Raw genomic sequence first — 22224 nt, 5'->3', positions numbered from 1 at the left:
TTTCAAAGCTTCCCCAGACTTTACGAGTCTTCCCCCATATGAAGCTCCCATTACTCCCTTCCTTTCGTTCGCCGCCAACACTCGCACCGCCAGGCTCGGTATCATATGCTGAAGACACGGCGGTAGCAGAGTCATGATGTGGGACAGCTCATGAAAATCTCCAGTCGAATTGAAGGGTCCTTATGCGGCACGATACTCCCGTTGCGACAGAGCCTCTGGCCACAAATCAACTTCGTATATGGGGCGAGGACTGCTCATGGATGGCAATTGCGGCCGAAGCTGCGCAAGGAGCGCGGCCGAAGTCACAATGCCTCGATGAATCGCTCAGCCGAAACGCAATTCTTCTCCTCGTGGATTCCGCCACCCGTCCTCTTGAACCCATTTCGCTACACAACTAGGATCGGCGAGAATACGTTCCGGCTCTCGACCTTCCCAGCAAACAAGAGATCGAGTCATTCGAGCGCCGAAGGAGAAGAAGCGACAGGCTTTCAAGGGTTGAATAAGGAAGAATTGCTGTCCTTGGTCGACCAGACGCAAGATAGCACAATCGACGAGCATCTGCAATTCACCAGAGACCCGTACATGCGAGGGTATGCGCCAGCAGACGGACCCGACTTGGCCGTTTCGGAGCGCCGGGATGACAATGACTTCCCATCGTTCTACGAGACGAGGGAGGCAGGCGAACAGGAGCAAGAGACTCTGGCCAAGCTGTGGCGTGCAGTGCAGCGCCGACTAAGGAATCCCTACAAGACCGACATCGAATATATCTACGGACTTTACCAAAGCCTGCCCGAGCCACGAATGCCGTACCTACACGCGAAGATACGCCATGGTTTGATGAAATGCCTCGGCCGAGAGAAGAAAACATCGAGGTCCATGCTGCGCTATTTCGCCGTAGTCGCAGATATTCAGAGCAATGGCCTCCGCCTCACCCGGCCTGAGTGGAACGCTGCCTTGTCCTTTGCAGCCCGTTACGTCGGTCACTCCACGGAGACCGAGGCGGCAGCGGCCATGAACTTGTGGAGAGAAATGGAGCATGACGCCGGCCTGGGCGCTAATGCTGTCACCTTCAACATCCTGTTCGATGTCGCGTCGAAGGCGGGCAACTTTGTCCTGTCAGAGATGCTGTACAAGGAGATGGATAAGCGTGGTTTCAAATACACTCGGTACCATCATGTCAGCTTGATCCACTTCTTCGGGCTGAAGATGGACAGCGACGGCATCCGAGCCGCCTACAAGGAAATGGTTGAGGACGGCGAAATGATTGACACTACTGTGCTCAACTGTGTCATCGCTGGCTTCCTCCGCTGTGGAGAGGAATACGCTGCCGAGCGCGTCTACGAGCGCATGAAAGCCGCACACGAGCGAGCCCCAGCCATGCCCTACCGGAACTACATGAATGACGCTGCCATCACCAAAGTCCTGATGATGTTCGCAAGGATATCAAAAAAGAATCCTATGCTTCGGCGACAGTTTCAGAAGGCTTCTCCGATAGTCCCCGACATTCAGACTTATCGCATCCTGCTAAATCACTATGCAGTAAAGTTGTCCGCCCTAGACCAAGTCGCGCACTATCTCGACGACATGAAATGGTTCCAGATCCCACTAAACGGAGCCGTTTTCCTCGCCCTGTTCAAGGGCTTCGGTCTATACGGCGGGCCCAAGGGCCAAGTCTGGAGTCCTCAACGGCTCGAGAGCGTTTGGACCGCCTTCGCCCAGGCGCTGGCGGAGAAGACACATGGCATGTATGTCGACGTGTGGATGGCGAAGTGGATTCTCCGGGCGTTCCGCAAATGTGATACCAAGGACCGGGTCAGGGAGGTTTGGGCTGAGCTCCGGCCGCGGTGCGAGACGGATTTTGAGCCCGAAGACGTCGAGCACTTTGAGGAGTTTTTGGTCGATCTCTTCGAGGGTGGCGAGCAGGCAATGGAATATGGAGACACGGGCATGTTTGGGAGATCTAGGGCTCAGCATCATGACTGATTGGGATGTAAACGACTTGTAAACAACTATACGAACATCTATGATACCACTTGTAAAAATGCACAGAAACTGGCCATCTGGCACATGTACATCCATGAACCCCAAAGGTTGAGACTCCACTACACAAGTTCCCCTGCACGCCCTCGTCTTAGATGCGGTCCACCACATCCTCGGCAGGTAGTCAATGATGCTCGTGGGATCTCCGGATGCAGGGCCGTTTCAGCAATTTGGTGATTTGTTCTCATGACTCTTCAGTACCAAGAGCGACAGGTCGATCAAGTCACCAATATGAGGTCTGCTATCCGTAGCGTATTTCCTCACAGACTGGCAATTCGTCCCTCTGGTGCAATCCAACTCAACCGTTCTAACACCGAAGAACCGTTGACTGTTGCGCAATACAATATATTACATCCCTCAGACTTGCAGCATCCACTGAAGGCCTAGAATCGGAAATTCATCGTATTAGGAGAGTAGATGTATCCGATCTGGCAGGCCTTTGTCATAGCGCATCATCTCGTAGGGTTCATTCTCTACACCAACCATGAAACCTACAATTCAAATTTCATGACATGCCAGTCCCTCGAGCGCCAGGTCACCTTCTACCGCTAGCACATGTGCCTGATGACCGTGTGGGAGCATCACAACCTTGGAACCTATGGGGCAGTAATGGCCACGCACAATATGTGTTGATGGAAACGTTCACGTCATAACCCATCTGCAACACTTCCGCTTTGTGCGAGGGCGTCTAGCGACGCTGCTAGGCCGCGGTTCCAGTCACATAAGGTCAAATCCAGCCCTTTGCTCCTGCGCAACATGGAGGGGTGCCCGGGAGTGGGACTCAAGGAAATTCGATTGCTGAAGTTGTCTATTGTCGATTCTATCCGCGCTCCATGTCCTCGTCTCGCCAGCCCAAGGTCCACTCCATCGTCGGTATGTACATGCCACCATCGCAAGACCAGATCGGCTCTTCGTCTATGCACGGGGCTTGTAGGTTTGCCAGGCTGTGGAAATGTCAGAAGATCAACGCGTAGGTCTTTGAGAGACAACATGAGTAAGCATAACGCACCGGCGATCAGGAAGGGAGCACTGAATCCGGTAGCGCAGAAGCCCCAGAACAGGAGTGGGAAGGTCTTCGCCTTAGGGTTGAATGGGATGTTGGTGTAAGGACCCTCGGCGTAATGGTAGGGAGAGGACATCTGGGAGCGGGTGGCATGGAAGCCTCGGCGGCCAGCGACCTGGGTGGTCGCGCGGACAGCGGCGCGGGAGAACATCTGGAGTCAATCGACCAATTTAGTATCAATTGCGTGTCAATTGTTGTATTGACGTCTCGAAGTACAAACTGACCTTGAATAATGCTTTTGCGAGGATGTGGACGAGGCTGAGTGGTCCTAAGGCTGTGACGTTTGATTGCCGTTCTCACAAGCGGAAGACGAAGTTAGAGTCGTACGAGAGAGCTCCATCCTAGGTTGGATGGGTTTCGCCTGAGAGATCAGGCAGAGCCGTCGAGTCCCGCGGACAAGGGTGACTCGGACACCGCCCGCCCCTGTCTGGCTTATCAGTTCTGCCTATCGCAAAAAAGTTGAGCTCGAATCGAGATTTGGTAGCGCCATCGCTAACAAGCGACGCAGCTGCGGCTGCTGTTGATTCAATTTGTGTAATTGGCGCCCTCCAACGTCAAGAAGCTTCCTGACCGTCACCTCACCCCTCTGCGGACCTCGTCTATTCTGGCGGCTCTCTCGTGGAGCTAACAAACTTTCCTGCTACCCCTCCACCGAACTCTGGGACGCGACGCTTGTTCGGCATCTTTCGACTTGAAGCCATCATCGTGGCCAGAAATCCCTTCAAAATCGATCGCGCTCACCTCGGCTGTGTCGCGAAGCAACACCCTTGTGATCCGAGTCAATTGTGACTTCCATACAGCGATCCTGTCCACCATGGACGAGCTCTTTGATGTTTTCGACGAGCCGCCAAAACAGGCGGCCGATGGCGTAGATTCCCCCGCAGGCGCCGAGCCTGCACAAGCCCCTACAACCTCACCGTCCGCCAAGTCAAAGTCGTCGAGAAGGGAAAAGACGGAGAAAAAGAAGGATAAGAGCAAGAAGCGAAAAGCAGATGGCCATATGAAGAATGGCACGTCTACGGATGCAGACGTCGAAATGGCCGACGGCGAAGATCCATCTCATGATGACGAAGACGACAACGACGAGGGGGAAGAGCCCGACCAGAGCGAAAATAACCCCCAGGACCCCAAGCGACGCAAGAAGGAAAGCGAGGCGGACCCCGTAATGGCAGACACATTCACCACCGCCGAGTCGAGAGAGGTCGCCGCGGCTGAAGGTTTTGCGCCAGCGAAGGGAGAGGAGGCCGACAAAGCCCTGACCATTGCACACAACATCCAACATCAAGTCGCGTTGCCGCCAGATCTGGACTACGAATATGTTCCTCTGTCAAGCCACAAGCCGCCAGCAGAGCCCGCGCGAACTTACAGCTTCAAGCTCGACCCTTTCCAAAGCTTATCTGTGGCTTCGATCCAAAGAGATGAGTCTGTTCTGGTATCAGCTCATACCAGTGCAGGAAAGACGGTGGTTGCCGAGTATGCAATTGCTCAATGTTTAAAGAATAAACAGAGAGTGATCTACACGAGTCCCATCAAAGCGTTGAGCAACCAGAAATACCGAGATTTCCAGGGCGACTTCGGAGACGTAGGACTGATGACAGGAGATGTTACCATCAACCCGACTGCTAGTTGCTTGGTCATGACAACCGAGATTCTGCGGTCAATGTTATATCGTGGCTCTGAGATTATGCGAGAGGTGGCATGGGTTGTGTTTGACGAGATCCACTATCTTCGAGACAAGAGTCGCGGTGTCGTGTGGGAAGAAACCATCATTCTGCTGCCAGACAAGGTTCGATATGTGTTCTTGTCCGCTACGATTCCCAATGCCTTCCAATTTGCAGAGTGGATCGCCAAGATACACCGTCAAGCATGTCACGTTGTGTACACCGATTTTCGACCAACACCTCTTCAGAATTACTTCTTCCCAGCTGGAGGCGAGGGCATCTTCCTTGTCGTTGACGAGAAGAGCAACTTCAAGGAGAACAACTTTAACAAGGCCATGGCTCTCATAGAGCAGAAGAAGGGAGCGGATCCTGCCGATCCCAATGCCCAAATGAAGGGGAGGGGTCGGAACAAGAAAACAAACAAGGGTGGCAAGTCGGACTCTCAGTCAGACATCTCCAAGATCATCAAGATGATCATGAAGAGGTCATTCCACCCTGTTATTGTCTTCAACTTCAGCAAGCGCGAGTGTGAGGCAATGGCTCTCGCTATCTCCCACATGACATTTAACAACCCATCTGAAAAGCAACTGGTCAGAGAGGTGTTTCACAGCGCCATCAACCAGTTGGCTGAGGAAGACCGGTCGCTCCCGCAAATCACACATATTCTTCCCCTTTTGGAGAAGGGCATTGGTGTCCATCACTCTGGCCTGCTGCCTATCCTGAAGGAGACTATCGAGATCCTGTTCCAGGAGGGGTTGATCAAGGCGCTCTTCGCTACCGAAACTTTCTCTATCGGCTTGAACATGCCGGCCAGAACAGTAGTTTTTACATCGGTTATGAAGTTCGACGGAGTGAGACAACGCCCTCTAACCACCGGCGAGTATATCCAGATGTCGGGCCGTGCTGGACGTCGTGGCCTCGACGACCGTGGTATTGTTATCATGATGATTGATGACAAGCTTGAGCCAGAGACGGCAAAGGGCATCGTGGCCGGCGAACAAGACAAGCTTAACTCGGCCTTTTATCTGGGCTACAACATGGTTCTCAATCTGCAACGGATTGAAACCATCTCGCCCGAGTTCATGCTTGAGCGATGTTTCTTCCAATTTCAAAATGCTGCCAGTGTCCCTGGGCTGGAGAAGGAGCTCATCGCCTTGCAGCAGGAGCGGGATAACATGGTGATTCCTGACGAGAACACCGTCAAGGAGTACTACAACCTGCGCAACCAGATCGAGGACTACACCAAGGACATGGTCGCGGTAATACAGCACCCTAATTACTGCACCGAATTCCTTCAACCTGGCCGACTAGTACAGATCAAGACGCCCAGTGGAGAGGATTTCGACTGGGGCGTGATCATCAACTTCGTCTCCCGCCGATCGCCCAAAGCCGGCGAGCCACCCCATGCACCCCAGGAGTCCATTTTCATCGACGTTCTGTTGCGACTGGATGGAGAGAGCAATGATGTTAAGCGTATTCAGCCCTCAAGCGGCGTCATGCCACCAGGTGTTCGTCCATTCGCAGAGAGTAGATCCAAGACCTGCAGGTACGAGGTTGTGCCTGTGCTTCTCAACTGTGTGAAGGCCTTCGGCCAGATTCGACTGTTTGTGAAGGGCGACTTGAAGACAGAGCAGGAGATGGGTCACTGCGGAAAGAACCTGGAGGAGGCCAAGCGAAGATTCCCCGATGGAATCCCGATTCTCGATCCGATTGAGAACATGGGCATCACTGACGACTCATTCAAGAAACTCATGCGCAAGATCGAGGTTCTTGAATCTCGGCTGCTCTCGAACCCCCTTCACGGATCTCCTCTTCTCCCCGAGCTATGGGAGCAGTATTTCAAGAAGGTGACTCTTACCGACAAGATCAAGGAGAAAAAGAAGTCCATCGCCAAGGCACACAGCATCGCTCAACTCGATGAACTCAAGTCACGCAAGCGTGTTCTCCGCCGCCTGGGATTCATCAATGATGCCGAGGTGGTGCAGATGAAGGCTCGCGTAGCGTGTGAGATTTCGTCCACTGAGGGACACGAGCTGCTCCTCTCGGAGCTGCTGTTCAACCGTTTCTTCAACGAGCTGACACCTGAAGTGTGCGCGTCGGTGCTCAGCGTCTTCATTTTCGACGAGAAGGTGGAGACGCAAGAACTCAAGGAGGAGCTCATGAAGCCGTATCGCGAGATCCAGCGGCAGGCCAGGATCATTGCCAAGGTCAGCCAGGAGAGCAAGCTGGATGTCAACGAGGATGAGTACGTCCAGAGCCTAAAGTGGCAGCTCATGGAGACTGTCTACGCTTGGGCTCAGGGACGGCCGTTTGCAGAAATTTGGTATGTTAATCTATCTTCTCAGCACCTATTCTTCCGCTTGCACCTCCGTCTCTTGCGCCCCTCCCCTTTACTCCCTCCAGTCCTTATGGTTTACACGTGCAGAATGCTAACGACGTCATAGCAAAATGACAAACGCCTACGAGGGCTCACTCATCCGTCTGTTCCGACGTCTGGAGGAGTTGCTGCGGCAGATGGCCCAGGCGGGTAAGGTCATGGGCAGCGAGGAGCTGAGCAAGAAGTTTGAGGATTCCCTCAACAAGATCAAGAGGGACATTGTTGCAGCGCAGAGCTTGTACCTGTAAGGACCCAGCTGAGGAGGCATTTTGTTTGGTTTACTGTAGGCATTTTCGGTTTCTGGCTCGTGCCCATTGAACAGGAGTTTTGGAAGGGAAAATACCATGATCATAGCGGCGTAGGTAATTTGAGGTAGAGAGCCACGTAGCATGAGGTGAAATGCGGCCGTCGATTAAGACGCCACACGTTGTCCGGCCATGGATAACCAATTCAAATCACTTTCCAGACTGTTAGATCCGGGGCTCGTGAAGTCGACGTCACCTCTTCCCACACTGTATGGTCCTTGTCCTCGGATGGCTTCAACTCCAGCTCAGATTCCCACGAATGCCAAGAGCAACCTCGTGATGCCCAGGTAGCCGCTTTCGACCGTGCAGAACAGCCGGTGGGGATCACCCAATAGCCCGGATCGTGCCAATGAGCAGACTCAGCACGAAGCCAAAGTAGACAAAGACCCGCATGCGCTTGGGGATCTTCTCCTCGTCCCGGACCAGCCACCCGATGGCCCCGAGCGGCCACACGAACCCGATGAACATGCCCTTGAGCAGCAGGTCCAGCACGCCCGCGACGCCAAACTCCTCCCCGCCGGCGGCGGCGACGCCCTCGCCCTCGTCGCCGCCAGCAGTGGGCACCGCGGCGGGCCCCGCGCCCGCGTCGTTGTTGTTGTCGATCCACGCGTCCTCCATGCCGCGCAGCGTGTCCGGGCTCGGCAGCGTGTCCGCCGTGTGGCGCGCCGCCTGGATCGAGCGGAACTGCAGCCGCAGCTGGTTCACCTCGGCCGCGGTGAAGCCCGCCGAGAGCAGCCTGTCGAAGCCGCGGGGCGTCCGCTCCTGCCCTGCGCCCGCCCCTCCGTTCCCGCCCGGCAGCGGCGAATGGCTCGGTGGGTATGGTGACGACAGCCCCGAGGCGGGCGCCTGCTCTGGCACGGGCTCTTCGGCCTTCTTCCTCTCCTGTTCGAGCTCCGCGTCCGTGAGCAGGTCGCCGATGCTGCAGTTTACGTAGACCCTCTGCGCGTGGTGGCTGCTGCCCTCCACCGCCTTGCCCTTGCCCTTTGGGTCATGCTCGCTGTTGGCGGCGGAGGAGGAGGATGTGTTCGCTGCCGATGGTGGCGGCGGGAGCACCTTCAGCACGGCGCCGAGGACCGCGTTGTCCGGGAGGATCTTGCCGCCGTGGATGAAGCGCAGGCGGCGCTGGGAGTTGGGCTGCTCGAGGCGTGTGCGGATGAGGTGCTTCAGCGCCGCGACCGTGGTCCGGCTCGGGCGTGGGATATCCAGGAGCAGGTCGGGGATTGAGGTCGAGAAGCGGACGGTGAGGAGGAGGGGAGGGGAGTACTGCGTTTTGGAGGGTGTCGAGCCGCCATTATGCGGTGTGAGGCTCGAAGGCGTCTTGAGCGGCGGTGGTAGGTGTTGGTGGCGTGGCTTCGTGGGCGAGGAGGATGAACTGCTGCCGCCTCCACTCATCTTGGCTATAATGGCAAGGCAACCAGTGGTACCATTTTCTGGCACATGGTGTACAAGGCGATTGTTGGGTGTGTTTGGTCTGGACCTTGGAGCTCTTGTCACTGGGGGTGATCAAGGAGATGACGTTCCTGCAGGTGGACAGGTGATAAGATTAGATATGCATCAATCGGTGCCCAGCCTCGAATATCGATTTATCGGGACGTCCTTAAGTGCCGCGAATATCTGAGCTCTGCTACTCTCTGCTTCTTTTCTTTTTCTTCGCGTGTGCCGTGTCCTCTAGGATGTGAATCTTATAAATGGAGTTCGTAGATCATCTAGTGGTCAGACCATTCACAAAGGTGTGTTTCAACACTATTTCATCAAGCAGTCGGTCACACACCTTGGATGGACAGCCACCCATCTTGACTTCAGCAATTATTTCTTTGATTTTGAGGGTCCAATTCAGACCCTAGCGTTTCCTCTAAGACGCGAAGAGGTTCAGGCTCTGCCGTAAATACTGGCGAGACTTCTCTTTGCTCCTTTCCCGAACTCCAAACTGAAATTTGTAAAACATCTTGATACAAAAGGATTCCCCAATCCCGCTCCCATAAAGTCGTCAATCATTCGTGGTCTCCCATGAAGCAAGTTCCTGATGATCTCGAAAAAGCCCTATGGCATCTAGTCCTTGTGGAAAACGTCGGAAAACCTCCGGTTGGCTTTCTGCTGGAGTTTGTTTTGCTTCCGAATAGACTGAACCGAGAAGCGAGCTAGACACTCGAAGAACTCCGTGACGCCCTCGCCGGTGTTAGCGGAGCACTCATAATAGGCCGACGCATTGTTCTTTCGTGCAGCCTCCTCTCCCTACACGCGATGTTAACTTGGTTTCTATCTTTAGTTGTTGTTCACGGGTAACATTGCATACCTGTCCGACGGTGGACGCAGTCGACTCGTCTAGAAAGCCAAGCCTGAGGGTTGGGAAGTCTGGACGCAGGTCGCTCTTCAGGCCGAGGAGGATAGAGGGAATATCAGGGCAGTATCGCTGGATCTCAAGGCGCCACTTCACCTAGGTGTCAGCACATGAACTTCAACTTGCTAAAGAGGATTCGAGTGTTATTACCTTGGCAACAGATTCTAGGTTGCGCTGGTCTGCGATGTCAAAGCAGATGACGATCACGTCGTACTTAGCCATCGAGAGAGGGTGTTTCTGGCCTGTCTGAACATTTCGATGGGCAATGTCCCAGATGTCTGCGCGGGCCGTGAAGTTGTCAACAATCAGTGGACCAGTGAGCTGCACACGGACGGAACTCTCGTGTGGCTGGTAAGCAGTGCCCTAAAACAGAGGTCAGTCCATGTGTTCCCACATCTTCACTGAGGTCAAGGACGAACGTCGGTATAGGCTCCCAGAGTGTAACGACTAAACCAATTAGCGGACATATCCTAACCACGGAGAACGTCTTGGAATTCGCCTACTCAAGCAAGGTCGCCTTGCCACAGTGCGGGTCGCCAATAAAGGCGACATGAATACGATACTCCTCTGGTTGTTAATTAGTACGAATCCAGGGGTATGTGCAAATCTATGGGCACCTGGCTCGTACCGTGCTTTTCCGCGGTCAGCTTCTCGAAGAAGGCCTTGGAAGACTTGCTGATGTCTTTCAACACGACTGAGGCAGAGCTTTTCCTGCCTCCATCGGAGTATGCAGGCGTGGACAGTCGTTTTCGAATGGAACCAAAAACGCTGGTCGGGCGCTTCTCAGACTCGTTCTCAGTAGCCATAGTAGCGCTCTGTAAATTACCCGTCTGGTCAGATTTGCATACAGGTCATTTTCTCCTCCATGGACGTGGTTTAACGCAAACTTACCTGAGCGCCGCCACCATCATAATGCGGGCTACCAATGGGCAGATGCTCTCTGAGTTCGTCGAGCATACTGCCAAATTGGACAGTATGACGTTTCTTCGAAGAGAGAGTCAGGTTATCCATCTTAGATTCGCAATTGGCCTGAGACGCAGCAACGCTTCCGTTTTCTTGTGTTTCTCCTGGTGATCGAGCTTGTTGCCCTTCGGATGCCTCAATCTGACCAATCTGAGTCTGGTCAAGTCCTCGGAAGAGATTACCAAACTGGGTGGGCTGTTGAGCCTGCGATGCCGGATGTGAGGTGAAGTACAAGGAAGATTTCCTCTGAGGAATCTTTGGTTGGAAATGGGCTCCTTCAAGCTGCGAGTGAACTTCTTCAAGCTGCCCGAGCTGTGATGTTGACCCGAGCTGCGATGTTGACCCGAGCTGTGATGTTGCTCCAAGCTGCAGAGAGGCTTCTTCAAGCTCGGAATGGACTTCTTGAAGCTGCAAATCACACCGTTCGAGCCTTATCGGGTGCTGAGCCAGTGGGTTGGGATGCTGAAGAAAGAAACTTGAAAGGGATGGATCGGTGCCTAATCCAGGAGCAGGAAGTCCAGGAGGTGTCTGTACTGGTGCAGACACTGCTCTAGGTCTGATGCTGTCGGATCGCGGTACAGAGGGGGGGTCAGGACGGGGCGTAAGGCAAACTTCAGGCTGGCCCGGTACGCTTTCAAGCCATTGGTACAGCCTCTCGGTGCAAAAGATCTGACCTTGTGCAGTGACATGTGCCCGGTACATGATAGATGTCGTTGGACGACTAGGCTCCCAGAAGCGATCCTCTGCCCTCCTGAATTCTTCCTGATCGACCAAGATGTAGTCCGGGAAGACACGTGAAGGATGCGCCCCATTTGCGTTCATGGCCTGGACCACACGCTGCCACCCAGCCCTCTCAGCCCTGAGACTACTCATCTTTCATAGACAGAGCTAGCCAGATATCTTGAGATTAACTCTGGAAATGCCGATGTCCTCGACCTGCTTGTGGTACGTGTTAATCACGTATGTAAGCAAAGGCTCTGTTGACTGCTGTTGGCGAAGAAATCCAGGGGCATAAAGGGGTGAAACCTAGGGACTGAAGTAACGCAGACGTGGCTGATCTGCACGTGAAAATGGCCCAACTGAACGATCAAGAGGATGCTTGGAAGTGCGAGATATTACCTGCTGCAAATCTGGATGTCGTGGTTGGAATCGGCAACTTTGTGGTGAGATGGTCCAGATCACCGAGACGCACCAGGTTTCCTTAGGCAATGGTGAAAATCGATGAATGGTCTCCAGCTGTACCATCTGAGAGCTGTCGGTGGGGTCAGAGTGAATGGACTGCTGTTCAAAGACCAGAAATCCAGTGCTGAGTGTGGACACCAAGACAAGAGTGGATCTTTCATCGTCTCGTTCTCGTTATGGGGGGAGAGCCGGCAACACACACCCCTCCCCCCCTTTTTTTTTCTTTTCATGGTGATTCAACCAGCTTAGACAGGGGGCTAAGAACCTCAACTGATGGACAAGCCATGAGCAGCAGGCCAGATCAACCTGGAATGATCCTGGCAGCGATTTCAGGTCGAGTCCTGCATTGCCGAGGCTGGAGAACTCCAGAGATCAAGCACCTGGCGCTCTCCAGTGCCAACAGGACTTGAGAACCCGATGTCTCTTGGTGGCACTGTCCTCAAGCCACACTAATCAGGGATTCCTCATCGTTAGACGATAGACGGCGAAGACCATCAGCTTGCACGACGAGGGCACAGGATCTGGGCAACGGGGTACGAATACGGTGTAGAAGTCCCCGTATGCCCAGTCCCGGCTAAGGTGAAACTAGCCATTCATTTTGTCTCTACACGACTGTAAGCAGCACCATTTACCGGAAACTCTCCGCCATCGCAACATCTAGGGCTGCCTCTACTCTTGAATGTACTTCTTTAACCCTCTCAGCCTCTCTTTAGCCGTCTCAAGCACGTCGTCAGGCTTGCACACCGCGAAGCGCAAATAGTCCTCCACGATCTTGTAGTTGGCATCAGTGTAGAACTCAGTCGGAGGGATGGCCGCTACGCCGACCTCCTGGATCAAGAACCACGCCAGCTTGAAGTCGCGCGGGCGGCTGGCCACGTGCGGCGGGAACGGGTAGTCAGCCGGTAGCTTCACCTTAGAGAAGTTGGCCATGACAAAGTAACCGCCTTCGGGCTCCGAGTATGGCAGCCCTAGCTCCTCGAAAACGGCGTTGAAACGGTCCACCCGCCCCTTCATATCCTTAACGCACTCATCCCAGAAGCCCTCGGCCTCAGCCTTCTCAAAGCCTGTTTTTGGGGGGTGGCTGGTCAGTCTGTTTTCCGTCATCCGGGATTGTAAGGTCACTCACCAACAGCACAAGCTTCCTGAAGCGGCGAGACTGAAGAGTAGCATATCCGCGTATGTGCGGCAGACACATACTGAATGAGTTCAGCTGGCCCCATCAGCCAGCCCACTCGCCACCCAGTGGCGTAGAAGTTCTTGCCGGCCGACCCGACAGTAAGAGTGATCTTCTCGACCTCAGGGGACAGGGTGGCGATGCGCGTGAACGGAACGTAGTACAAGCGATCGTACACCTCATCAGATAGGATAATAATGTTATTCTTGAGACAGATGTCCGCGATCCTCTGCAGCTCCGCCTTAGAGAATACCTTACCGACAGGGTTGTGCGGCGTGTTGATGACCATCATCTTGGTGCGAGGCGTGACGGCGCGCTCGAGTTCATCAAAGTCGATGGTCCACTCCGCGGCAGAAGATGTCTTCGTTGCGCCTTCCTTGGGCGGGTGCATGGGCACGTATACGATCTTACCGCCGGGCATTTCGATATTGCTTATGTACTGGTCGAAGAAAGGCTCGAAGATGATGACCTCGTCGCCTGGCTCGATAAACGCCATGAATGCGCTCAGCATGCCCTCGTTAGCCCCCGTCGTAATCGTCACCTCCGTGTCTGGGTTCAGCTTCCTGCCCCAGTGCGGCGAGTAGGCGTCGGCGATGGCCTTCTTCAGCCGAGGCCGTCCTTTCGTTGGTGAGTATTGGTTGCACTCTACCCGATCCAGCGCCTCCTTGGCAGCGTCTAGAATGAATTTGGGTGGGTTATACCCAAAGAATCCCTGGCCCATGTTGATGATGGGCTGGTTGGGCGATGCAGTCGCGGCCTCATTGATGATGGACCTGGGGTCGCGTCAGTGAGCGTCTTTCAACATGGAAAATGACACATTGACCCGCCATTTACTCACCACACATCCTGCCTGTTGCCCGCGACACGAGCAGCGGGCTTCATTTTTTCGGTCGGAGCCATTGCTGAGTACAACCTGCGTGAAGGTGCTATTGTTGTCTTGGCAAGGTTCTGTGTAATGCTTCGACCAAGAGAACCGCCAAGAGAGCCAACAATCGCCCGCATGTGTTCTTACCGAATGAAATGGAATGAGAAGGATAAAGAAAGATTTTCAAAGTGACCACGTGAAGTGAGTGACTCTCAATTAATCCCGCTGATAATTAGACTTCCTGTCATTGACTCCGCTGCCAGCCGGGATTTCGGTGGACATCGGCTCGAGATCCGGTCTTCCGGAATCGGAACGGTCAGAGTAGCGCAAGGGACCTTGAGGATTGCGCGATGCTTTTGTGCGGATATACCCGGCTAGCTTAGACGACCGGCAACTAAAGCAAAGAGGGGACAGCAATATGCACCAAGTGGGGGTCTATATGCATTTAGAGAAACAACATCCTTCAGAATGTTGAGCACTACCGGTTAGCCTGGTGAACTAATTAATTAGCGGGTTATGACTTACCAACAGAACAACACAATTATTACATCTCGAAGCTGGCCGACCTAGTCGCCGTCGACATCAAGTTTCAGATTCGCGTATTTGCCCTGCAGCGTCTTCTCGAGATGTCCCTCGTCGTCGCAGAAATGAGCGATGGACATCGCTTTCTGGGCCCACCATGTGCACCTTGTCCTCTCGTGTCGTCCCCATAAATCGATAGAGTGGTTGTAGGCTGCTGATGCTAACCATTCTATCTCTTCCGGGGGCCATGCCGCTGGTGTCTAATATCAGAGACAGTCAATACTCTTAGTCTTCCCCTTCGCTGCAATATACCGCAAATGCTACTCACCCCATGAGCGTCGCTTGTCATTCTGCAGGCTTCGTCCAACAGTCTCCCTGCGAGGTCGTCGTTGCTTGGGGCAACGGCTTGGAACAGACATCTGGTATATTTAGCAAGCTTAGATGAATCACGGTCCTGTAGAGCCGAAATCTCATTGATGATTTTGCGTAGAACACTGAAAAGCTCTATAGCAATCGCGAAGCTCAATTAGCGAAATTTCCAAGGAGCTTGAGTACGAAGAAAAAGACTCACCTTCGGGCGGGACAGGAGTCCGCAAGATGCAGTCTGCCATGGTCTTGAAAGACTCTGTGTTCTGACAAGCGCCTGCCTTCAACACGATCTCCCCGAGGTCCGGCCAGCATTTCAAAGCCACGGTCGCCTCGAAGTCGAATGATAGCAACAGGGCGAGCTTATTGAGAAGGTCTTTCGATGCGACCTCGTCAAGGCTTTGACTCTCCATCCGCTTCTGAATCTCCGAGTCGGCCGCTGCGATATGTCTGCGCATGATGAGGTAGTCCTGTAGCTGCTCCTCCAAATTGTCCTGTGATCGAGCGAGTGCCACAAGTGCCGATGAGATGAGAAAATTGCAGAATATTGATTTGAGGGAGAGATCCGCCGCGACTTCCAGTCCTATGTCGTGGGGGAAAATTTGGATGATGCTGACACATGCCTTTAAGATTCGAACAACGCTCTGTAGACTCCAATCACCAGCATGCTTCAGTCCCAAATTGTATGAGTTCTGGCAAAACCATTCCAATTCTCGGACGTCGAATATTATTTTACCATTGGAGTCTTCAGGCGCCTTCTGAGCCGCCATAGCTACTATAAAATTCGGTTAGTTTGCACATTCTTGGGGGGGGGGGGACAACAGAGCCATGTACCTGTGTCGAACGACGCACACAGATCAGCGACGACTAAATGCTGCTGTGCCTCATCTCCGCTCTCCAGGAGCCCATGAAGCAACATGATGGTACAGCGGAGGAGGGCTGGTAAGTGAACCGGCCCTGGATGTTGGAAGTCATACACATTCGCGAGCTTCTTCAAGGCATCAATTGCAATGAGCCTGTCCTTGACTTGTTGTGAATCCGCAACGCAAGCGTACAGCAAATGCAGATGAGCAGGAGAAGCCTTGGCGACAGCTTCGAGATGCACGGCTGCCGATTCCCGATCACCACTTCGAACTGTCGTTTTGTACATCACATATTGTGTCATGGGATCTTCTTGTGCGTCCTGCGACATTGAGAAAAAGGTTGACTTCGCAGAATCGATATCATTTCGTGCCATGGCGCATAGGAGAAGTTTTCTTTGAACCTTGGCATTATTTAAAAGGCCAGAATTTGCAAATGCTGGGCTCAGCGCCAAGTGACACCATCGCTCTGCCATATCATACTGACCTTGGCTGTAGTTGGCTTCAATCTTCTTCCAAATCAAGGTCTGCGCAGAGAAGCTGGCATCGGTGCTGACTGGATGCTCCAACCTTGATAGGGATTTCTCGGCCTCATAAATGCTTCTCGCGAAATCACGCTGAGTTGTTGTCATGAAAATGCGGGTGACCACCGCCTTGTCAATCCAACTACCCTGACCCGATTTGATCAAAGAAATCAGAAATTCATCGAGGATGGTACAACCGAGACCAGGGCTTTTGGAATAGACTCTTCGAATATGGTGAGCTAGAAGCTTGAAACTCGTTTCACTGAGCTGAACGCTTCGTATCATCCTCCGAAGGATGTTGCCATATGCTTCACTGTCAAACACCTCGGCAGGTGACCTGTTGAGGATCTCCAGTCTCAGCACCAAGACAATTGGCTGGTCACCAACCTCGGACTCAATGTATGTAACGAGATTTTGGGCTCTCTCGTTGCTCTCGCTTGTTCGGAGCCCCAAGAGAGCAGTGACAAGAGACTGCAGTATCGCCATACGGAGTTCGACCGCATCACGCGGTAGTTCCTGTAGTCTCTGGCCATGAAGAGAATCCCAAGCGCGCTGAAGCCATTTTTCTGCCATTGAAAAATCTTCTTTCGAGAGCATACTTTTGCCAATCAGAAAGTAGATGTCGATGATCTTCTCCGATGTGGCTGGCTTGATCTTGTCCAAGAAGCTATTCGCTTGGGCAAATAAGTGCTCGGCCACGTCGAGTTGGCTGTCCCTCCAGGCCTAGTGAATTTCGTCAATAACACTTTTTTGTGATGCCAGCAGGGTATACACACTAGGGCAATCCGCAGGACAGTCCATTCAGCCTCCATCTCTATAGATTGATTGATATCTTCCGGTTCCATCGTCCGTAAGAGATTTTGTAGTCGTCCGTGATAGTCAGCGGCTTTCTGCAGAACAGTTCTCGCGTTCTGAACGTCATTACCATCTGCCATGCAGAGAGACGGTCAGCCACACTGTGAATGTCTTTCTCGGAAGTGCAAAGTACAGGAGCTTGCGGACCAATGCATAATCTTGCCATTCTCAGAGCCAGTTCCATCAGGTGGGAGGCGACAGGTACAGTGCATTTGGTTGACCATTGACACAAATGCAAGATATGAAAGGCGAGAACTCGGCTCCAGAGGATGAGTTTCAACCCTGCCGAGGATCTCGCAGGCTTATCCGCATTTTCTCGACCGAGTCGCGTGCAGACGTTCCAAAGTTTGGTTGCCTCGGTGTCCAAATCTTCATCAAGCAGCATTCCATGGTGCGGCTTGTCCGAATACCGGTCAAGCAACTGATTCTGCTTCTCGACATCTCTGAGCAGCGTTTCAGACGCCGCTGAATCGTCCTTGTCGGTGGGCAAGCGCCTGCGCAGGTCTGATACAAACGCTATGGCAGAATAATGTGAGCACAATAGCACTGCTGGACTAAGATTGTTCAGGTGCGAATCATACAGAGGATAGCTTCTTTCCTTTTTGACTTGCCGGTGGCAGCGTCACCGCCGTCCGCTGTATTCAAGGCCTTCGGCATGGCAGCTCAGGCTCTCTCCTACGGACGGGTTAGATTGAATTAGATTGCTGTTTAAACTTCTGGATGTTGACGTACATTGTCTCATTGCCCACTTCGCAGAATGTATCACGCGCTGTGATCTCGTTGACCAGGCTGTTCACCCTTGGAGGTGAAGGCGAAGAACGAGAGAAGTGGAGAAGCCCTAAGCACTGATGGGTTCAACGATATGACGAGGAGCTCTAACCAGTGGCGGCAACTGAGAAAATCGGCTAGCCTGTAATGCGCATAGGCTTGCTGCAAGAGGTCAAGATGTCCGAGATTTCTTCCAACGACTGAGCTGTGACTGTTGAGTGGAACAGGAGAGCGTAGAGGAAGGGATGGCGTGGAGAAATGAGTACGTCTTCTCAATTGGACCCGGAGATTGTAGAAGAAAAGAAGCCGAAGGTGAAATGCGTGTCCTGTCGAGTTGCTTAGGCGTGTAAAAGAGATGAGTCCGTGTGAATGAGTGGCTTGTCAAGCCGGCCAGAAGAGTGTAGGAGAAAAGAGCCTGACGGAGGATGGTGTGTCGTGTCGGATCGGACATACAAGGGTGGGCCGAGAGAGAGAAAAGAAAGGCGGACGAATCGATGTCTCGCCGGGCTTCAGAAAATGCAGAAGACAAGAACCTGTAGGACGAGTGCGTGTCTTGTCTTGACTCGTCGTCGAGTTGGTTTGAAGAGTGCAGAGGAAGACGAAAGGGCGGATGAGGTGAAATGCGTGGTTTGTCTAATAAGAGTGGAAGCCGCTGCGCCTCCCACAACGGGAAGGCACGACCACCCGGGGCGGCGCCCCTGCCAGATACATGTATATAGACATATGTGTATGGTCCCCCCCCCCTCCCCACTTTGCCCAGCCCAAAAAGAATCTCAAAAGTCCGCAGGCCGACTGAAGTCGCTCTTCTGTCTGGGCCCAGAAACTCCGTGCAATAATATGCAAGCAAGATATGCCTCCGTTCCTCCCTCTCGTCTTCTTTCTTTTCCCCTCTCCCGCGCTATCGTGGGATTAAGGCATTATGGGTATGATCGTTCGTGCTCGTGGGGCAATTCTCAATCCGTATAGTATACCGCCTCCAACTTCAATGTACAATCAAGAGTATTCGCGGCTCCAATTGGCTACTCAGTCATCGTGCCTGTGTGGGCACTCAGTGTCCGGGATCATGCGGCAAGAAGTTTCCGACGATCAAACTCGGACTATGTTGATGGGAGACTCAGCATGGTTGGGATGTTGACTTGAAGCTGGCGGGCAAAACTTACATCTTGGCGTCATCCCGCCTAATCTTTAAGGAGAAGCAGCATTTGATCTCTTTGGACTTGGTCTTCGCCTTTCCGTCGTCGATAGGACACTTGAGCTCGCATGCCGTGAGAAGGGTATCGTGTGATGGGTCAAATGCAATCGTGCCAAACTCCTCCCAATACCGCACCACCGACGCCTCCGTGAGGATCTGGTGCAGCGCGATGTTCCCCTGAATAGAGTGTCAGCCGTCGAACTCGGGCTCAGTAACCCGCACGTAGGTGGGTCAGACAGAACGAAAAAAAAAAGCACATACGTCTCTCAGGTCCTCGACCTGAACCCCGATCAGCTCCGCCATCTCCTTGTTGCCCCTGAAGATCTCACCCGTCCTCCTCCAGCAGCAGGCCGGCACCGCCATGCTGGCGAAGACGCGGTCGTACTCCATCAGCGTGCGCTCGAACCACATCTCGACGTACACCAGCTGGATGTCCGTCAGCTGCTGCACCTTCTCGCGGAACTTTGGCCGGAAGCGGTTAATCTGCGCCAGGATCTTCTGCTTGGAGCTCGCGTGGATGTGCGACTCGAGGTAGTCCATCAGCCGCTTGTAGCCCTGGATGTAGTTGAACGGCCGCAGCAGCCCCGCCTCGTACTTGGAAAGCAGCACCCGCTCCATCCGCTTCTCGGGCATGTCGTTGCCCGACGGGTCGGCCACCTGTAGGTAGAACTCGGCCGCCTCGCGCCGCTTCTTGTCCTCCGGGTTGGTCGTCGCTGCTGGCCGGGCGACGGCCACGCCTTGTTCCGAGTCGGCTGGCGGCGGCATGGACCCTGTGGGCAATGCGCTCGGCGGGAGCAAGTTGTTTTGGTTGAGGCCATAGCCTGGCAACATGTCGTTTTGGGTTTTCGTGCCTTGGTCTAAGTCGCTAGACAACAGGCCGCCGTCATCAAGAAGACTACTGTTCAGGAACTCGTTGAGGAGATTAAATTCGTTGCTGACCTCAGGGGCCATCAAATAATTGGATTGGTAGCTGTGCACGTCCTGGAGGTGGTTCTGGGCAGTCAACCACGCATCCGAGAAGCCGGCAACTGTGAATGAGATGTCCTTTCAGTTCTGGGAACGTAGAATACAAGACGACGCACTGTCATTTTACGAGACCTACATTGATTCATGTTGCCGCGGCCCAGGCCGCTGGCTTGCATCCCAGAAAGCTGTGTCGGTCGCACAAGCTGTATCGAGTTGCCCCGGCCCAGTGAGCCCGCAGCACCAGCCGTGATACCAGCAGCCGCGGCTGCGGCAGCTGCTCCCCCGTCAAAGGAGGGGGCGCTCATGGCGGCAGCAACAGCAGCGCTTGTGGTCTGGTCCATGGCACTGTGTGCGATATCCGATTGGGATTCCGTTTCGTCCATCGTCGAGCCGGCGGCTGTGCTGCCTCTCGCCTTCTTGGTGTCATGCTCGCGAGGCTCGTCGTGACAGAGATGGCCGATATTACGCTTTATACATCTTGTACAGGGTCTCTCCTGTTCAGAGCAAAGCGCCACGAAGTGGTCAGTATTGTGTTCGCCCTCGGCCATACAGTGCAGCGCAGAGCAATTCCGTGCCGAGCCGTGTCGCGCGCAGTGCAGCCGCAGCCGCAGCACGACATACCAGCCCTTGACGGGCTAAGAAGGGGATAGGAAGACAGAAGGAAAACAGGTCTTACATACGAGGTCGCATGTCATATGCTGTGATAGTCCAGAAGAACAGTATTAGCCATGCGTTGCTATTCCCCCCACCCAAAAAGGGCCTGCCGCATGCATGCCACTGGGCAAGTCGCTGCTGTAGCCCACGACCAGGGCAATAGTCTGCGCCAACGGCAGCCAATTGCCCGGCCACAATCGGGAAGTTTTCCTGACTTACAGATCGCCGGCAATATACGCAAGCTGTAGGAACGCGAAGACACAGGGTTAGCGCGCGAAAGATGAGGCAAACGGGAAGAAAGGAGGGCTGGAAGTAGGAAAGTAGGAGGGCCGTACCATGAGTGACCTTGCGCCTCTTTTTCTGGGGGCCCTGCTTGTTGGCGTCCTCTGGCGCATGCGAATGGGCTTTGCTGCTGTCCTTGTCGCTGCTTGCACTCGTGCTGGTCCTCGCCCTATCGCCATCGCCCGACCCGGCCTGCGTTGGTGTGGGCCTGGAGTCTCTCTCGGATTTGCTGTCCTGGTCATCGCTGACGTTGACGCCATTCTTCTTCTTCTTGTCCATAGCTTGAGTGCCGCCCCTTTCCTTGCTTCCCTTTTCCTGGCGTCCCGCCTTGGTCTCCCTCGTATTCCCTGTTCTTTTTTCTTGTTCTTTTCTCGCCTTCTTTCCAGTTCCCAGTTCCGGCTCCTGGGTTACTCAATGCGCCCTCCTCCCATTGGATCTGTACGTTACGCAGTGGGCGTCGAGTTCGTGGCTCATTTGAGCAGGGTGTGCGGCTCTCTGCAGCTTCCAGCAGATTGATTCGACCACAAGTCTCCCGAAGTTCGCGTTCCCCGTCCACAACGACAAAGATCGCCCCTAGAAACCCGGCCGCACCGTGGGAAGATCGCAGGCAAGGCCCGGTGCGCCGGCAGTGCGCTCGTGGCGGATCGTGTAGGTGTGCCTGTGCGATGCGGGATGGCTGGATGTGGGAGTGAATGCGCGCCCAGGCTGTGCGACGCCAATTGCGCGCTTGGGTTGCAGGAGTGAATGATGGTAAGGCACGGCGGCAAAGAGAACGATCGTCTAGAAGGTCGGCACGGAACAGGCAAGGAGGCAGGAGGCAGGAAGATCCTGCCCGCCCGGCTCGCGCGAGCGGAAGGCCTCTACCTAATGAGAGCGGCAAGCCGGGGCTCTCCAGGTTCGGATGGGTGGGGCTGCCGGGCTGAGACCTCCACTACTACCTCATTGAACCTAGGCTAGCAGGGGAAGTTGCGATGACAGAAGCGCTGACTGAGCCTGCGACTGGGCGTGGCCAGGCGTGGGGTCTGGGTGGTGGACAGAGTTCAAATCTTGTCTGCCAGCAACCTTATCGACCCTGGGAAACCGACCTCTTGGGGAACCGACACGAGACGACCAGACAGCCTGCTGCCGTGGGACCTTGGCCCTGCCCTGGCATGTCCTGTCCTGTCCTGTCCCTCTAGCCTGCTGCCCTGCTCTTATCAGTATGACTGACTGATTGACTGACTTATACGCTCATCTCAGCTGCCATGTGGTGAGCCCCTCCATCTCA

At 54.0% G+C, this 22224-nt stretch overlaps 8 protein-coding genes across 8 annotated transcripts; 2 read left to right on the top strand and 6 right to left on the bottom strand.

Annotated features, from left to right (window-relative positions):
* Positions 1–150: 150 nt before the first annotated feature.
* Positions 151–1983, top strand: J7T55_006045 (uncharacterized protein; the record flags this gene model as incomplete). Its single annotated transcript, XM_053139987.1, has 1 exon — positions 151–1983. The coding sequence occupies one exon, from the start codon at positions 151–153 to the stop codon at positions 1981–1983; it is 1833 nt and encodes a 610-aa protein (XP_053000813.1).
* Positions 1984–2860: 877 nt separating this feature from the next.
* On the bottom strand, positions 2861–3807 carry J7T55_006044 (uncharacterized protein; the record flags this gene model as incomplete). Its single annotated transcript, XM_053139977.1, has 5 exons — positions 2861–2955; positions 3050–3254; positions 3328–3371; positions 3431–3548; positions 3733–3807. 5 exons carry the CDS (start codon positions 3805–3807, stop codon positions 2861–2863), a joined length of 537 nt encoding a protein of 178 aa, XP_053000812.1.
* A 110-nt stretch (positions 3808–3917) lies between these two features.
* J7T55_006043 (tp-dependent rna helicase dob1) lies at positions 3918–7389 on the top strand (the record flags this gene model as incomplete). The annotated part of the gene is made up of 2 exons (XM_053139966.1): positions 3918–7087; positions 7209–7389. 2 exons carry the CDS (start codon positions 3918–3920, stop codon positions 7387–7389), a joined length of 3351 nt encoding a protein of 1116 aa, XP_053000811.1.
* A 381-nt stretch (positions 7390–7770) lies between these two features.
* Positions 7771–8838, bottom strand: J7T55_006042 (uncharacterized protein; the record flags this gene model as incomplete). Its single annotated transcript, XM_053139955.1, has 1 exon — positions 7771–8838. The coding sequence occupies one exon, from the start codon at positions 8836–8838 to the stop codon at positions 7771–7773; it is 1068 nt and encodes a 355-aa protein (XP_053000810.1).
* Positions 8839–9495: 657 nt separating this feature from the next.
* J7T55_006041 (uncharacterized protein) lies at positions 9496–11620 on the bottom strand (the record flags this gene model as incomplete). Its single annotated transcript, XM_053139943.1, has 7 exons — positions 9496–9678; positions 9740–9880; positions 9935–10147; positions 10204–10231; positions 10288–10351; positions 10413–10599; positions 10676–11620. The coding sequence occupies 7 exons, from the start codon at positions 11618–11620 to the stop codon at positions 9496–9498; spliced, it is 1761 nt and encodes a 586-aa protein (XP_053000809.1).
* Positions 11621–12382: 762 nt separating this feature from the next.
* J7T55_006040 (aminotransferase class I and II) lies at positions 12383–13985 on the bottom strand (the record flags this gene model as incomplete). The annotated part of the gene is made up of 4 exons (XM_053139932.1): positions 12383–12503; positions 12603–12993; positions 13056–13876; positions 13942–13985. The coding sequence occupies 4 exons, from the start codon at positions 13983–13985 to the stop codon at positions 12383–12385; spliced, it is 1377 nt and encodes a 458-aa protein (XP_053000808.1).
* Positions 13986–14534: 549 nt separating this feature from the next.
* J7T55_006039 (Testis-expressed sequence 11 protein) lies at positions 14535–17752 on the bottom strand (the record flags this gene model as incomplete). Its single annotated transcript, XM_053139922.1, has 9 exons — positions 14535–14750; positions 14819–14994; positions 15062–15439; positions 15593–15628; positions 15691–15990; positions 16204–16963; positions 17017–17168; positions 17243–17611; positions 17677–17752. 9 exons carry the CDS (start codon positions 17750–17752, stop codon positions 14535–14537), a joined length of 2463 nt encoding a protein of 820 aa, XP_053000807.1.
* A 1159-nt stretch (positions 17753–18911) lies between these two features.
* Positions 18912–21236, bottom strand: J7T55_006038 (uncharacterized protein; the record flags this gene model as incomplete). The annotated part of the gene is made up of 6 exons (XM_053139911.1): positions 18912–18960; positions 19024–19232; positions 19317–20083; positions 20158–20656; positions 20895–20917; positions 21011–21236. The coding sequence occupies 6 exons, from the start codon at positions 21234–21236 to the stop codon at positions 18912–18914; spliced, it is 1773 nt and encodes a 590-aa protein (XP_053000806.1).
* Between the last annotated feature and the right edge of the window lie 988 nt (positions 21237–22224).

Source organism: Diaporthe amygdali (assembly GCF_026229845.1).
Source record: "Diaporthe amygdali strain CAA958 chromosome Unknown NODE_1_length_4327563_cov_65_473760, whole genome shotgun sequence".
Classification (NCBI taxonomy): Eukaryota; Fungi; Ascomycota; class Sordariomycetes; order Diaporthales; family Diaporthaceae; genus Diaporthe; species Diaporthe amygdali.
This window is presented reverse-complemented; position numbering and strand designations above follow the sequence as displayed.